Here is a 15,854-nt window from a genome sequence, read left to right on the forward strand (position 1 = left end):
GCGCTGGCTCCTGACTGGTGGTGCAGATCTGCACAGGGCTGCATAGTGGCCTGGCTTCCCGCAGTTTAAGCAGCATCTGCCTCTTGCAGGGCAGTGTTTTTTTAAATGGGCGGTGCCACAGTTCGAACACGTCATGACGTCGGCGTCCTGACGCTCCGTGCGTCGTTGCACATGCGCAGTGCGTTTCTCAGGCGTCTTCCCCTGTGCAGTGCGGGTTTCGGCTGCTTCGTTATGACGTTCGCATCGTGCATGTGTCGGGCCCCGGGAAGAGCGCCCAAAATGGCCGCTTTAGTCAATGTTGAGGCGCTGCATCCGGGAGATGGCCTGCACACTCTCCGCTTCGTGGGAGGCTAGTTTATCATTTTCTGCCGTTTTGTACTGGGAATAGCGATTTTTAGCGTGCTCATGCACTGTGCATGTTTCAATCGCAACTGGCAGCGTCATGTGCTTGATCTTCAGTAACTGCTCTCTCAGAGGTTCAGAGTGAACTCCAAAAATGATTTGGTCTCTGATCATGGAGTCAGTGATATCACCGAAGTTGCAGGATTGCGCTAGCAGTCTAAGGTTAGTTAAATATGAGGTGAAGGATTCATCTTTACCTTGCAATCGCTGCTTGAATATGTAGCGCTCGAAGATTTTGTTGGTGTCCACCTCACAGTGGCTGTCAAACTTGTCCAGGATGGTCTGAAACTTTGTCTTGTCCTGGTCTTCGGCGAAGTGAAAGGAGTTGAATATTTCCACAGCATGATTACCCGCTGTGGTGAGGAGAAGAGCTATCTTCTGTGCATCAGACGCACCATTGAGGTCTGATGCTTCGACGTAAAGCTGAAATTTCTACTTGAATGTCTGCCAGTTGGCACTGAGATTGCCGGAGGTCCTGAGCTGGTGAGGAGCCTGAATCTTTTCTATTGTGCCGGTATACATTCGCTGGTCATCACGGATCTTGCTGAGTTGAATTAACGAGATTGAACAGACTCCTGGTATCATGTTGTGTTATGTAAGTTGGAATAACACAAGCTGCCACTTGATGCAGTTTTGAGTAAAAGATGCTCCAGACTTTGAAGTGAGTTCAATGTGTTTTATTGAACTATCAGCACAGTTCTCAATGAGTTCGACTCTCTGCTAATCTAAATGTAGTAACTCAGTCTAACTGAACCAGCCTTGCTCTAAGCCACGTGCTGGGGTGTGATGCTGAGGATACACCCTGACTCACTCTGTAGATGTTGGTCTGTGGAAAGAGGCGGGATGTGAGTGCCTCATCCCTTTTATAGTGAGATACCACCCCTGAGTGTCCTGACTGCTCATTGGTCGTGTCCTATTCTATGTGTTCATTAGCTGCATGTTTGCATATCATGACACTATGACTCTAAGATATATTGTGAACAGTTGGGGTCCCAGCACCCATCCCTACGGTACCCACTAGTCCCTGCCTGCCATTTGGAAAATGACCAGTTTTAGTTCTGTATCTAATTTATCTATAGATATCCTTATTTCCTCCCCTATTTTTTGCTGTTCCTTTCTTTGCTCTTAACTTTCATTGGAATTAAAGAGATTGACGATTTCAATCTGAGACAGGTGTAAACAAGTTCCCTACATGAGAGGCAGCTTTGGTTAGTTAATTAGCTAGCTAGTTTGACCGAGTTTCTCTAGCCAGCAGTGCAGACTCGCCTGTGTAGAAAATTAGTTGATGTAAATGCAGGTGGTCTTCCTAAGTGTAAAGAATGAGCAAGCACAAATGCAGTGGCTGGTCGCTGTGTGCAGCTAGTCACAGAGTGTGAGCTGGGGAATGTGGTGAGTGAGGGAATTATTCATCAATTTAATTGGGTTCAGGAGATTGACTATTTCTGACTTAGTCTCCCTACAGGACAGGGCGCTGCAGTTAGTTAGTTAATTGGATAGCTAGTTTGAACTGTGACACATCCGCAAGGCTGGCAATGGTGTGGATAGCGTGTCTAGGGGGATAGTCACACTGCAGGTTGAGACAGTTCAGGCAGAATGTGAATGGGTGACCGCCAGACAACATGGGAAGGGGAAGGTAGTGCAGGAGCCCCTGAGTCCGTCACACTCATTAACCAATTTTTATGTTTTTGGATACCGCTGAGGGCAATGGTTCCTCAGAGGAATGCAGCCAGATAAGTCCATGGCACCATAGTTGGCACAGCTGCACAGGATGGAAGGAGGAAGAGTATAAGGGCAATAGTGGTAGTGGATTCAATAGTTAGGGAACAGACAGGCGTCTCTGCAGCCATTGACTTGACTCCAGGGTGGCATATTGTCTCCCTGGTGCCAGAGCTAAGGGTGTTGCTAAGCAGCTGGAGTGGATGAACAGCCAGGGGTCATGATCCACTTTGGTACCAACGACAAAGGTAGAAAGAGGGATGAGGTTCTGAAAACAGACTTTAGAGAGCCAAGGAAGAGATTAAAAAGCAGTTCTTAAAAGGCACTAATCTCAAGAGTATTCCTAGCGCCACATGCTGATGAGTACAAAAATAAGAAGATAGAGCTAATGAACTCATGGCTGGGGAAATGGTGCAGGAGAGAGGGCTTTAGATTTTTGAGATAATTGAATTCTAGGACTATCATAGCAGGACCAAAACCAATATCTTTGTCGGAGGAGCGAAGGGTTTAAATTAGATTGGCAGGGAGATGGGAACTAGAGAGGGAATTCAGACAGTACAGAAACAAAACTGGTAAAGGAGGAAGAAAATTAGTAAGCAAAATTGAAAGACAGCAGAAACAATGGCTACCGTGAAATCAGGTCGAAATACGGAAAAATATTAGAAAGGTAAAATCAAATGCAATATATCTGAATGCACACAACATTCACAGTACAACAAGAAGCAAACAGCTATGATCAAATTGCTATTTTGGAGACATGCTGCAGGCTGAGCAAGGCTGGGGACTGAATGTTCATGGGGATTCAACATTTAGGAAGGGTAGGAAAAGGAGGTGGAGTAAGTAGCGCTTTTAATAAAGGATGAGATTAGTTAGTGTGGATTTTAGATCAGAGGAACGTGATGTGGATTCCTTTTGAGTGGAGCTAGGAAACAGCAAGGGGCAGCAAATATTGGTGGGATTTCTTTTTTTTTAAATTTAGAGTACCCATTCCTGGGGAGGAGGGTGGACGCCCTTGCCTTTGCCTCCCTGATCGCCCGCCATAGAATCCTGTTTGGCTGGCGGTCAGCAGCACCACCCAAAGCTGCAGGCTGGCTGTCCGACCTCTCGGAATCTCTCCAAATGAAGAAAATCAAATTCGCCATCCAAGGGTCAGACGACGGCTTCCACAGAACGTGGGAACCATTCACCCAATTGTTCCGGGACCTATTTGTGGCCAACAAACAAGCAGAAGAATAGCCAGGTAGCCAAGAACCAGGGGAAAGTAGCCAAAGCATGAGAGGGAGAGATAGACCGGGAGAGAGGGCCAACAAACAGTAGTGTTAATATAGGGCATGATATAAATTGGGAAATTAGAGGTGCATATAACAAGAGTAATACAATAATTATAGGGGGCTTCAATTTATATGTAGACTGGGTAAACCAATTAACACTAATGCTGTGCAGGACAGATTTCTGGAATGTATATAAAATATTTTTTGTGGAACAGTTTGTTCAGGAACTAACTAAGAAATGGACAATTTTAGATCTAGTATTGTGCAATGTGAAAAGGTTGATTAATAATCTCACTGTAAAGGAGTCTTTTGGAAATAGTGACCATATTATGAAAGAATCTTACTTTTAATTTTGGAAATGATGTACTTCAATCTGAAACCAGGATCTTAAATCTAAACAAAGAAAACTACAAATGTGTGAGGGGCAAGTTGGCTGTGTCAGATTGGGAACATATATTAAAAGGTAGGGCGGTAGACAGGCAATGGTTCCATTTAAAGAATCAATACATGGTTTACAGATCATTTGCATTCCTTCGAGGCACAAAAATCCAACAGGAAACGTGATCTTAACATGGCTAACAAGAGACGTTCATTTGATCAAAGAAAAAGTAATGAGCCTAAGGACGGGGCGATTTTTAGAATTCAGCAAAGTAGGACCAAGAAACTGTTAAAGAAGGAGGAAGTAGATTGAGAGCAAGCTAGCAAAGACATAAAATTGGACTGGAAAATCTTTTAGAGGACCGTAAAAAGGAAAAAGATGAGCAAAGACAAATGACAAGCAGAGACAGGAGAATATATAATAGGGAGTAAGGAAATGGCAGAGAAACCAAACAAATACTTTGGCCGGAACTTTCCTGCTGTCTACACGAGTGGAGTCTTCTGGCCCCACCAACGGCGCACCCTTGCCGTGGATTTCACAGTGGCGAAGGATGCATTCAAGGGGAAACCCTGCTGACCGCGTGGGACCAGAAAATCCTGTCACCGGCCAATGGGGACACAGTCTCAGAATAAGAGGTAGACCATTTGGGACTGAGATCAAGAGGAATTTCTTTACTCAGGGGGTAGTGAATCTTTGGAATTCTGTAACAGAGAGGGCTGTGGAAGCTCAGTCATTGAGTATATTCAACGTAGACAGCGGCAGATTTCTACACCTTAAAGACTTCAATAGATATTGTGAATAGTGCGTGAAAATGAGGTTGAGCTGGAATGCAGCCTTGATCTAATTGAATGGCAGAGCAGTCTCGAGGGGCCGACTGGCAGACTCCTGTTCCGATTTCACATGCTCTTACTGATCCCATCAGATACCAAGATGCTCTGTTGTCTTTGTTGCGGTATTTTCAGCAATTTATGATGCAAAAAATAATTGCTGCTGAAAGGTGAGGCACTCAGCACGGCAGGTCCTTGGTCATTATCTGTGTTGCTATTTAATGGGGATGGGGGATGGATGCTATGGGGATGGGGTGGCGGTGTGGGCTTGGGTGGGGTGCTCTTTCCAAGAGCCGGTGCAGACTCGATGGGCCGAATGGCCTCCTTCTGCACTGTAAATTCTATGAAATATAACTTGGTTTCTCTCTCCACAGATGCTACCTGACAGCTGAGTGTTTTGTGTTTTTATTCGGGGAGTGGTTGCTCTCCTCACCCAAGCATCCTGCAGCCCTAATTTGAGTTTTGCTCAGATATGATATTTGTACGGCAGAGTTTTGCGGGCCACGGGGCCAAGAGACTGACAACCGAAGCTGGTCAAAGAATTCAGAAAACACACGGCCAAAGTATGTAGTAAACTAAGACTTGGGAAGAGCCTGACTGGTCACTTCTTTGCACTGTGAAAATAATGGAAATTTGAGTCCAGAAGCTAGAATAGGCATCAACTCTCCACCATTGCTGAAACGCTGGAGAAACCTCTTGAATGTGAGTATATGTAGCTGGTATTTGCATTGATTTAACATAGCTGACTTTTGTAAGATTCATCTGCCTTCACCAAGAGTCTGAACTTGTACTCTTCAACTGTGACACATTTGATTCCTACAGCTTTTTAAAAATTTGGCCTTAAAAACCGCAAATTGTGATTTGATTTCATGAGTGTAAAAACACATCATTTGATGTTTTGCATTCAAATTTCTGATTGACTGAACGTTGTTCCGCAAATTCGGCGGAGAGCAGTTGCGAAAATACTGGAGACACATTAAAAATTGCTGAGCTGTCAATCAGTCAGGGCCAGTGGAAGCTTTTCCACCACTGCCCTGCTGTATGGGTTTTCCAGCTGGTCCAGCAATTTCTAAAACTCCCAGTAACAGAACAGAAAGGCGCTCAAGCAATGATTGAACAGGAACGGTAGATTCTCTTGATGTATTATTACTTAACCATACTGTACACGCTAACTTCCAGTTAACAGGCACAGTGTGCTGGACTGTAGAATCGGCAAGTGTTCGATCTTCTTTATTTTTATGATTCTGAATCAATCTCCTGATTCCATTTTGTACATCATTTCGCTTTAGGATTTTTTTTTGTTGTTGTTGAAGATTTGTGGCTATTTCAACCAAATTCAGTGTATGCTTTTGCAAGATTAGAAATTCATCCAAAATAGAATTGAGTTGGCTTGGAAAAGAGAATGCACACTGTGCTCCAGGCATCCGCTGTCACATTACCGCTGTCTCCAAGAGATAATTAATGGTGATGCTAAGACAGATCCCAGAGGGTGGGCTTAGATTAAGAGCGGATGCCATTTTGACACAGGCTGCCTTAAGGACTGCAGCATAGAGAGCCAATGATCATCCTCTCTGAATTTCTTGCTCCCTACATATGCCCGACCTAAGAGATGCCTTGCACTGTCCTGGGAGAGCGAAATTTCATACACAGAGGTAATAATCATGGACTGATTAATAACAGAATCTGACACAGTGAACAGAATAACTTCATCAAACACAGTTATTTCAGACTTCAGCTTTGCTGCTGTTTTCTGGTGCTTCACTTTGTGTTGATTGACATAGAAGTCCACTCTTGTGTAAATACCTGAGAGGAACAGAAGCAAACAAGGTCAGACTGAGGTGACTAACATTATGCCAGGCAACTGCAATCCCTGTAGGACATTACCACAGCCTCACTACTGCTGGTGATTTAGTTGATAATTCACAATATTCACAATATTCACAAGGCGAACAACGTAATGAATAATTTTCAGCAACAATTTTTTAAAAAAAGTTAACGTTTCTGGTGGAATGGTTTGCAGATTTAAAGAGCAGTTGAAAACAGTCGAATAATCAGTCCGCCTAATTCCCAGGTCTCATCAAGTTCAAATTCCTTACACAGATACACAGGTAAAACAACTTGCTTTCATATAACAAAATGTCACAAGCCCCTCACGAGAGGGGTAGTCACAATCAAAATTTTACACTAAGGCAAAGAAGGACAAATGAGCAAAAGCTTGGTTAAAGAGGTAGGTTTTAAGATGTGTCTTTAGGGAGGAGAGGTGGAGAAGGGTAGGCACCTCAGATGTCAGGGCCCAGATGACCGAAGACACTGCTGTCAATTTGGGCAAAGAAAGTGGGGGTGGGGGAGCTGTGACACAAAGCATCAGAGTTCAGACAATGTGTAGTTCTCAGATGGCTTTTGAGCTGGAAGAAGGTACAGAGTTGGGTTGGCGGTAGGCCATGGGGAATTTGACCATGAGGATAAGAATTTTAAAATCAAGGCATTCATGGGCTGGCAGACAATGTAGATCACCAAGCACAAGGTGATGGGTGAACAGCACTTGGTGTGAGTTAGGATACAGGCAGCAGTGTTTCAGATGAGCGGACCCTTCACAGAGGGTGGGAAATGGGAAGTCAACCAGAGAGCATTGGGATTATCAAGTCTGGAGGTAACAGAAGCATGTTAAAGGATGTCAGTTGATTGAGACAGGAGAGGAGATGGGCAATGTTACGGAGATGGGCATTATTAGCGATGGAGCCGAATTAGGGTCAGGAGCTGCACTTAGCTTAGGATCAGATCGGGAGCTGAGATTGTGAATAGTACATTATGTTTACATTCGTATCTTTTGTTGTTATAAAATCATAATTGCCTTAATACAATGTTTGCTAAAAAAAAGAGATTGTGAATAATACAACTGCTTAGACACCTACAAAAATAAACCAAAGTACACTAAGTAGAGATGGCCAGAGACAACTCTGTATACATAGAGACTCACATACAGAAATAACTATAGGCATGCATACAAAAACACACCCCGAGAATAGTACATATGTGCTTGTATGTTTTTTTTAGACCTTCGTCATGCTCAAACACAATTGAATATATGTCTTTAATCTTTCTTGCTGCTCATATCATATGGAACAATTCACACCGATGTCAATGTCCTAAACTTCAGGTTTGCCCTATTTCTTTTTAAGTCCCTATGCATTCTGTGTCCTTGGCTGAGGGAGCATTTAATAAAAATCCTACGTACTATTTAAAAAGGAGCTAAATAAAATAAATCTTCAAAAATACATTGTTTCTCGTTAAAAATAAAAGTTGCTTGCCTGTTTTCAGATAGTTATTTGTACTTTATGGTAAATGGGCAGAGGACAAATGAAAGTTCAGAATATAACAGGTTGAAAGGGGACAGATAGATGAAAATGTTTGTAGTGAATGATGTTAGATACCTGTTTTGTACTGAGTAACATATAAACCAAACATAACTAACTAAGGAAGGGTAATGGTCCTGCGACAGTTAAAATATTCAGAGTCAGCACAATAACCACTCACTCTATAAATAAATAATCTAATGTTCCTATTATTGTCATTCTGGGATTTGGGCCGACTCATTTCACGAAGGTTTTATTCTGGTTTCTGAAAACAATTATCCCATAACAGAGTGAGGAATCACACAAGTGCCTTAAACTCCTCTATTTTCTGCTTTCTGAATTTGACGTCCTTGATTCAGGAGGAGAGGAATACCAAAATGCACTTTCTGTCATATTCCGAATCTGGTTCTTCCCAGAAGAAAAGTTAACATAAATGTCTCAATTAAATTGAAATGGAAGATAATAGCATTTGGGTAAAGTCAATCTTCTTTATTAGACAGAACCAGATTTAACTGCGATTTGTTTCCTTCCCTCGCTGAATCTCAATTGCAATCAAAAGTAACTTGCTTTATCTTTAAAATGCTAGTTTGAGCACTGGTCCCAAACGCAGTGGGGATGGCCTTCCTGTTTGAGGATGACATATGACACATATCCCTGAGGTAGAGTGTCCTTTACAGCGGACCCTGACAGAAGGAACTCAACAACTGCAAGGAGAGCGAGGTGGTGCCACAAGTGGGACTCCTGCTGCAACACCAGGAAGTGACACAGCCTTGGGCCTTAGGGTTCCATGGAGCAGATCTAAGAGAAGCAGACAGATGGGAAAAAAATCTTCTGGAAATCTGAACTCCACTTCCCCTCCAATCTTTGCATGCAGCAGGCAGCAAGGGACTACCAGGAGTTGTTCTGGAAGGTGGGGAGAAAAATACAGATTGCTGTTATCTCCATGCCCCATTTTCTGGCTGTTTCCATCGCTATTCCATCAGATCGGGAGCAGCTGTTTATCTGTTGTAGGCAACAAGTTTTTAAAAAATAAATTTAGAATACCCAATTCATTTTTTCCAATTAAGGGGCAATTTAGCGTGGCCAATTCACCTACCCTGCACATCGTTAGGTTGTGAGGGCGAAGCCCACGCAAACACGGGGAGAACGTGCAAACTCCACACGGACAGTGTCCCAGAGCCGGGATCGAACCTAGGACCTCAGCGCCGTGAGGCAGAAATGCTAACCACTGCGCCACCGTGCTGCCTTGTAGGAAACAAGTTAATCAAGCCTGGCACCTTGGTCACATTTCCCCTGCTTAGATACAACATTAGTCTTAATAATTGTGTTGCTTTGGAACTTAAAGCAAGGGGTGCTATTATTTAGATATTGCTAAAGCTATTGATCTCACAAGTCTCTTTATACCACAGGTAATTGCATGCATATTTTCTGCTTCCTCTGCCCTAGCTATAAAGCTATGTTATGGAAATCAAGTTTATTGATTTACACTGTAGGGATTAGATACAGTTCCTTCTTCCCCCAATAAATTACTGTACCAGTACTATCTATTAAAACTGCTCCATATTTTTGACTAGAAGAAATGAATCACCAAAAAACACACACACATCGATATGCCGTACGTATACAGTAGACACCAGGGGCTGGATTTTCAATAGCAGGCATGGGTGCAGGCGGGTTTTGAAAATTGTGGTGCCAGAGGTCGTCTTGGGATCCTGGGACAATTTTGCACTTTCAAAGAGCTGGCAGGAGGGAGGCAAGGGAAATGGTCTCGTAATCCATTTCAGGACCGTGTTAAGGGATGGGTGCAGCTAGAGCAGGATAAAACATTCAAACGTTTACTGGTGAGCACGACCAGTCTTGCACACAGCTGTCAGTTTCATCCAGGTATCGAGTTCCTGGTCACACATTATGTGATTGTTGGGGATCAGGTGGCCTGCGATTACAGCAGATTAGGCATATTCGATAAACCTACATAAGACAATGAAACATATTGGTCTTTGGACTTGCAGAGATGCAGTATGTTCCAATGGACTAATCAGAAACCAGCGTATTAAAAAGAATACTGGAGAGGTTGGATCATCCAGTGTATTAAATGCTGTCATTTCAGTTCTGGCAATCAGCCTCAAATCTAGTCCAGGCTCATGGAATGAAAATCTCCTGCATCAGCTGGTTGTAATGGTCTAGTTCCAAGTAGACATGCACCACAGCACAAACACACACAATTCAGGTCAGAAATGGCATTCTGGCTCGGAGAGGTCACTGTGAGGAAAATATCCGATTATTGGAGCAGACAGTAAAGCTGAGACATTTTTTTGATTAGAGCGTAGAATAGAACATAGAGTCCCTACATGGCAGAAGGAGGCCATTTGGCCCATCGGGTCTGCACTGACGCTCTGAAAGAGCACCCTACCTGGGGTCAGGCCCCCACCCTATCCTTGCAATCCAGTAACCTCACCTAACCGTTTAGGCACTAAGCGGCAATTTAGCATGGCCCATCCACCTAACCGGCACATCTTTGGACTGTGGCAGGAAACCCACGCAGACACGGAGAAAGTGCTAACTCCACACAGACAGTCACCCCAGGCCCGAATTGAACCGGGTCCCTGGCACTGTGAGGCACCATGCTGCCTGAAGGAACTTTCCTCTGCATTTAACCAGACTACACACAGGAGACACCAAGAGTCTCAAACGGAAATTGTTCCATTCCCAGTTCTTGCCTCCATCCCCAAATATATCAAATAATTAAACGACAATCTATTGATGGAAAATAAAAGTTGCAGTTAACTCTCCTTGTTGATGTGACTTCAGACAAAGTTGTCAACTTATCACTTTCCATGTGGGTGGCAGGTAAATGGTGTACACACAGTGGGCATTTTATAAAGTAACAGTTCAACCCAAAACTAAGATCAGCAGAACTGGAAAAAGCTTCAGTATGTTCAGGCTGGCAGAAACTGAGGACAGCCCCAGCTTCTGAACAGACACTGAAATTTGTTACACAGCCAACACAAACTCCCATCTCACAACATTCAAATGGTACAGTCTGCTGAACAACATTTTTAGTTTTTACAAATTTCCTTGTGTACGTTCAAATGACTGGATGCTGTGCGAGTATTAAGTGCACCATAAACTTCTATGGTCCATCTGCTCAGGGAAAAGGGGGCCTTGAGAGTATACTGTAATTGGTTACTGAATTTCCAAAGCTGTAATTATGTTCTTGCAGCTTCTTGTATTTGTCATGATATGCAAACATGCAACCAATTGGGCAGCACGGTAGCATTGTGGATAGCACAATTGCGTCACAGCTCCAGGGTCCCAGGTTCGATTCCGGCGTGGGTCACTGTCTGTGCGGAGTCTGCACATCCTCCCCGTGTGTGCGTGGGTTTCCTCCGGGTGCTCCGGTTTCCTCCCACAGTCCAAAGATGTGCAGGTTAGGTGGATTGGCCATGATAAATTGCCCTTAGTGTCCAAAATTGCCCTTAGTGTTGGCTGGGGTTACTGGGTTATGGGGAAAGGGTGGAGGTGTTGACCTTGGGTAGGGTGCTCTTTCCAAGAGCCGGTGCAGACTCGATGGGCCAAATGGCCTCCTTCTGCACTGTAAATTCTATAAAAAGGGCAGCACAGTAGCACAGTGATTAGCACAATTGCTTCACAGCTCCAGGGTCCCAGGTTCGATTCCCGGCTTGGATCACTGTCTGTGCGGAGTCTGCACGTTCTCCCCGTGTGTGCGTGGGTTTTCTCCGGGTGCTCCGGTTTCCTCCCACAGTCCAAACATGTGCAGGTTAGGTGGACTGGCCATGCTAAATTGCCCTTAGGGTTGGGTAAGGTAACTGGGGTAGGGTGTAGGTGTGCGGTTGGGAAGGGTGCTCTTTCCAAGAGCCGGTGAAGACTCGATGGGCCGAATGGCCTCCTTCTGCACTGTAAATTCTAAAATTCAATGAATACTCAGAATAGGACACAACCAATGGGCAGTCAGGACACTCAGAGGTGGCATCACCACAAGGGGGCATGACATAAACACTACAAAAGGGATGAGGCACTCACACCCTGCCTCTTTCCACAGACAGACATCTAGAGAGTTAGACAGGGTTGATCAGCAGCATCACACCCCAGCACGTGGCTTAGAGCAAGCTGGTACAGTTAGACTGAGTTACTGCAGTTAGATTAGCAGAGAGTCGAACTCATTTGAGAACTGTGTTAATAGTTCAATAAACACGTTGAACTCATTTCAGAGTCTGGAGCATCCTTTAGTTAAGACTGCATCAAGTAGCAGCCTGTGTTTTCCGAAGCAGCATAACACAACAGTATTCGAGTAGCATGTTACATTTCTCTCCAAATGCAGGAATTATGTTGGTTTTTCAGATTGATACAATTTCCTGAGAATTCAATTTTCTCATGGACTTGCCCTCTGCATAGGGATTATCCTCCATTTTCATAGAATTCCCCAGAAGCTACATTCCTATCTAATTGCTTTGTCTCTTGTCTCAATATAACATGGATCATGAATTGGAAATAATTATTGTACCAGTCGATTTGTCCTAGCATTGCACGTGGGAGAAATATTGCTTTGGACCAGTTCACTGTCTTAAGAATAGTGAGAAAATGTTAAATCACCAATTCTAATAATATAAACATTTTCTACATTGAAAACATAAATAAGCAGAGCACTTTTGATTCAATAAGGCGTTTCTCTTTCTGACACTGTACAAATTAAATATTTTTTAAAACTGTGACAACCAGGCCGGTTTTTAAAAATACCATTCAACGGTGCAGTGGTTAGCTCTGCTGCCTCACGGCGCTGAGGTCCCAAGTTCGATCCCGGCTCTGGGTCACTGTCCGTGTGGAGTTTGCACATTCTCCCCGTGTTTGCGTGGGTTTCGCCCCCACAACCCAAAGATGTGCAGGTGGATTGGCCACGCTAAATTGGCCCTTAATTGGAAAAAATGAATTGGGTAATCCAGTTATTAGCTGTGGTTGGCTGTTCTTCCAGACCAATCGAAGCACTCATAAATTATCACTGTCCAAAACAACATTAAAGATAAATATGTTTATGTTCAAATTTCGATTTTGATCTCAATTCATTTATAAAATATTTTAAAAATTAATTGTTCACTGTATTCAGTTGAGGGGTGTGCCGGTTGCGGGGGTGGGGGGGGGGGGGGAGTTGGGGTCGGGGGAGAGAATTGAGGTACAGTCACTACACAGTAAAGCTGTCTTCTCCATGTCTTAGCCTCAAATTTAGCAGAGTGTCTCTACTACATCAGTATGAGATGCTCCAATCCCTGCTCGGTCAACATTGTGCAATTTATCAACTTAGCAATTTTTCCCAGGTTTGAAGGCAAGGGGGCTGAGAAATATGCTGAAAATAGCTCCCCAGGCCTGTCCTGCCTGTGGGTGGGTTTCCCAGCAACGGGAATTGGAAAATTGCACCATGGAGGTGGGCAGATAATTAGGCCAATTAAAGTCCCAGTTAGGGGTTATTTTCAGACTCTAACACTGTTGGACCGCTCTCCACTCCCCCGCTGAGCGTGGAGGCTGGCAACAACTTGGAGACAGCGTCCTGGAGGCAGGCCGGGAGGTTATTTATTGATGCCTCCCCCAACTCACCCAAGTATGAAAACCCACAGCCGCAGCCAAAATTATGCCAGCCGGCAGTTCCCCCTCCACATTGATGATCTGAAAAACTGGTAGCCTACTCTAATTTTAAACTTTCAGCAGGTTTCTGAGAGTGGCTTCATTTTGAAGTTCCCTTAGTTTTTGCCTCAGCCCTCTCCCAGTCCGTCTGCCAGCTGTCCAGTGCTGCGGGTCCTTTCAACGAAGCCTCCTACCGTGGGCTTCTGCCTGCCTTCCTTTTTAAAATAAAAATTTAGAGTACCCAATTCATTTTTTCCAATGAAGGGGCAATTTAGCGTGGTCAATCCACCTAGCCTGCACATCTTTGGGTTGTGGGGGCGAAACCCACACAAACACGGGGAGAATGTGCAAACTCCACACGGACAGTGACCCAGAGCCGGGATCGAACCTGGGACCTCGGCGCTGTGAGGGAGCCACGCTAACCACTGCGCCACTGTGCTGCCCTCGCCCGCCTTCCTTAATCGGTTGGTCATTGCACAGTTGGCCAAATAGGAGTCTGCCTCTTGTAAGGATGTTCAGCAGGAATCACAAAATGTTCCATGGTGGAGGGCAGCCACTTAGGCCTATTAAGACACCACTCAGGGCATTGTCCGACCCCAAAGACATTTCCCCAGTGTCAGATTACAGCAAGTGGAATGTGGGATGGTCAGAAGTAATGAATCACTCCTTTCACCATTGCACTGAGTGACTTTAACCGTCATATAAATTCCCTAGATCTCTTTTCTGATTATCTTGCTGCCCTCATCTAACCTTACCCAAATCATTAACTAACTACCCTCTTGGGGTAGTCAGACTTGGAAATAGTTTGAAGAATCATGGTGATTGGGTGGCAAAACAAGCAAAAGTTATTTGAGGCAAAGGAAGCCTTTGCCCTTTGGCAGCCATCAAATTGCAGCTGCACATGTCCTTTTATTTGTTCATGGATTTGGTGCGTAGTTGCCAAAGCCAGTACTAGTTTCTGATCTCTGACTGCCCTCGAGAAGGTGGTAGCGAGCTGCCTTCTTTGACCACTGCAGTCTATTTGATGTGGGTTTACCCACAGTGCTGTTTGGAAGGGACTTCCAGGATTTTGACCCAGCGACAATGAAGGAACAGCGATCTAATTCCAGGTCAGGATGGTAGGTGACTTGGAGGGGAACTTGCAGGTCATGGTTTTCTCAAGCTGCTCTAGTTCTTCTAGGTGTTAGAGGTCTCCGGTCTGGGAGGTCATGAATTGCTGCAGTGAATCTTCTCGGTGGTACACACTGCTGCCACTGTGCATCAGTGGTGGAGCGAGTGAATGTTTAAGGTGATGGACGGGGGTGGGGACAGTGAAACGATCCAGCAGGCTGCTTTATCCCGGATAGTATTCAGTTTCTTGGATGTTGTTGGAACTGCACTCATCCAGAGAGGTGCAGAGTATTCCAGCATGGTCCTGTCTATGACTTGTAGATGGTAGAAGCGAATTGGGAAGACCGGAAGTGAGTTATTAACCACGGAATACCCAGCCCCTGACCTGCTCTTGTAGCAACAGTATTTATGTGGCTGGTTTAATAAGGACACGGGGAGTTTGCACCGAGTAAAATAAAGAATTTTGGTTTATTTACAGTTACGTTATGTATAACTCCCGGTCGATCCCGACCGAGTTTCTTGTCGGTCAGTGCCTTATCGGCCGACATTTTATACATAGCTGAATGGAGTTCCTCCGCCCCACAGCGGGGGAGCTCTTACTCCTTGAGGACCACGAGGAAGATAATCATCCTCACCCTGTAAGTGCCGTGCGGGATATGACAGCTGGCCCAGTTCAGGTTCTGGTCAATGGTAACTTACAGGATGCTAATAGTGGGGGAAGTCAGCAATTGAATGTCAAGGGGAAATTTAGAGTTGAAGTATTTTTGGAGATAGTCATTGTCCGGTACATTGTGGCACGTGTATGACTTGCCGCTTAGCAGCCCAAGCCTGTATGTTGTCAAGGTTTTGCTGCGTGTGGGCATGGGCTGCTTCTCAGGAGTTCAGTATGGTGCTAAATACTATACAATTATCAGCTGGCATCCTCACTTCTGACCTTATGATGGAGGGAAGGTAATTGATAAAGCAACTGAGGAGGTTTGGGTCTAGGACCTGCGCTTTTTAAAATGTGTTCATGGGATGCGGGAAGTGTTGGTTTGGCCAGCATTTATTGCCCATACCTAATTGTCCTTGAGAAGGTGGTGGTGAGCTGCTTTCCTGAACCGCTATGGTCCATATGTTGTCAGACACCCACAGTGCTGTTCGGGAGGGAGTTCCAGGATTTTGA

The 15,854-nt window shown here is 44.6% G+C and overlaps 1 protein-coding gene across 2 annotated transcripts in view; it reads right to left on the reverse strand.

The window, feature by feature from the left end:
* Positions 1–1,064: 1,064 nt before the first annotated feature.
* Positions 1,065–15,854, reverse strand: part of syt19 (synaptotagmin XIX) — a 116,737-nt gene continuing 101,947 nt past the window's right edge. For both annotated transcript variants that reach the window (XM_072466544.1, XM_072466546.1), the window contains one exon: positions 1,065–6,398. In XM_072466544.1, the coding sequence (XP_072322645.1) occupies positions 6,091–6,398 (308 nt within the window). In that variant the 3' untranslated portion in view covers positions 1,065–6,090. The remainder of the gene's footprint in view (positions 6,399–15,854) is intronic.

Source organism: Scyliorhinus torazame, chromosome 10 (assembly GCF_047496885.1).
Source record: "Scyliorhinus torazame isolate Kashiwa2021f chromosome 10, sScyTor2.1, whole genome shotgun sequence".
In the NCBI taxonomy this organism is placed as follows: Eukaryota; Metazoa; Chordata; class Chondrichthyes; order Carcharhiniformes; family Scyliorhinidae; genus Scyliorhinus; species Scyliorhinus torazame.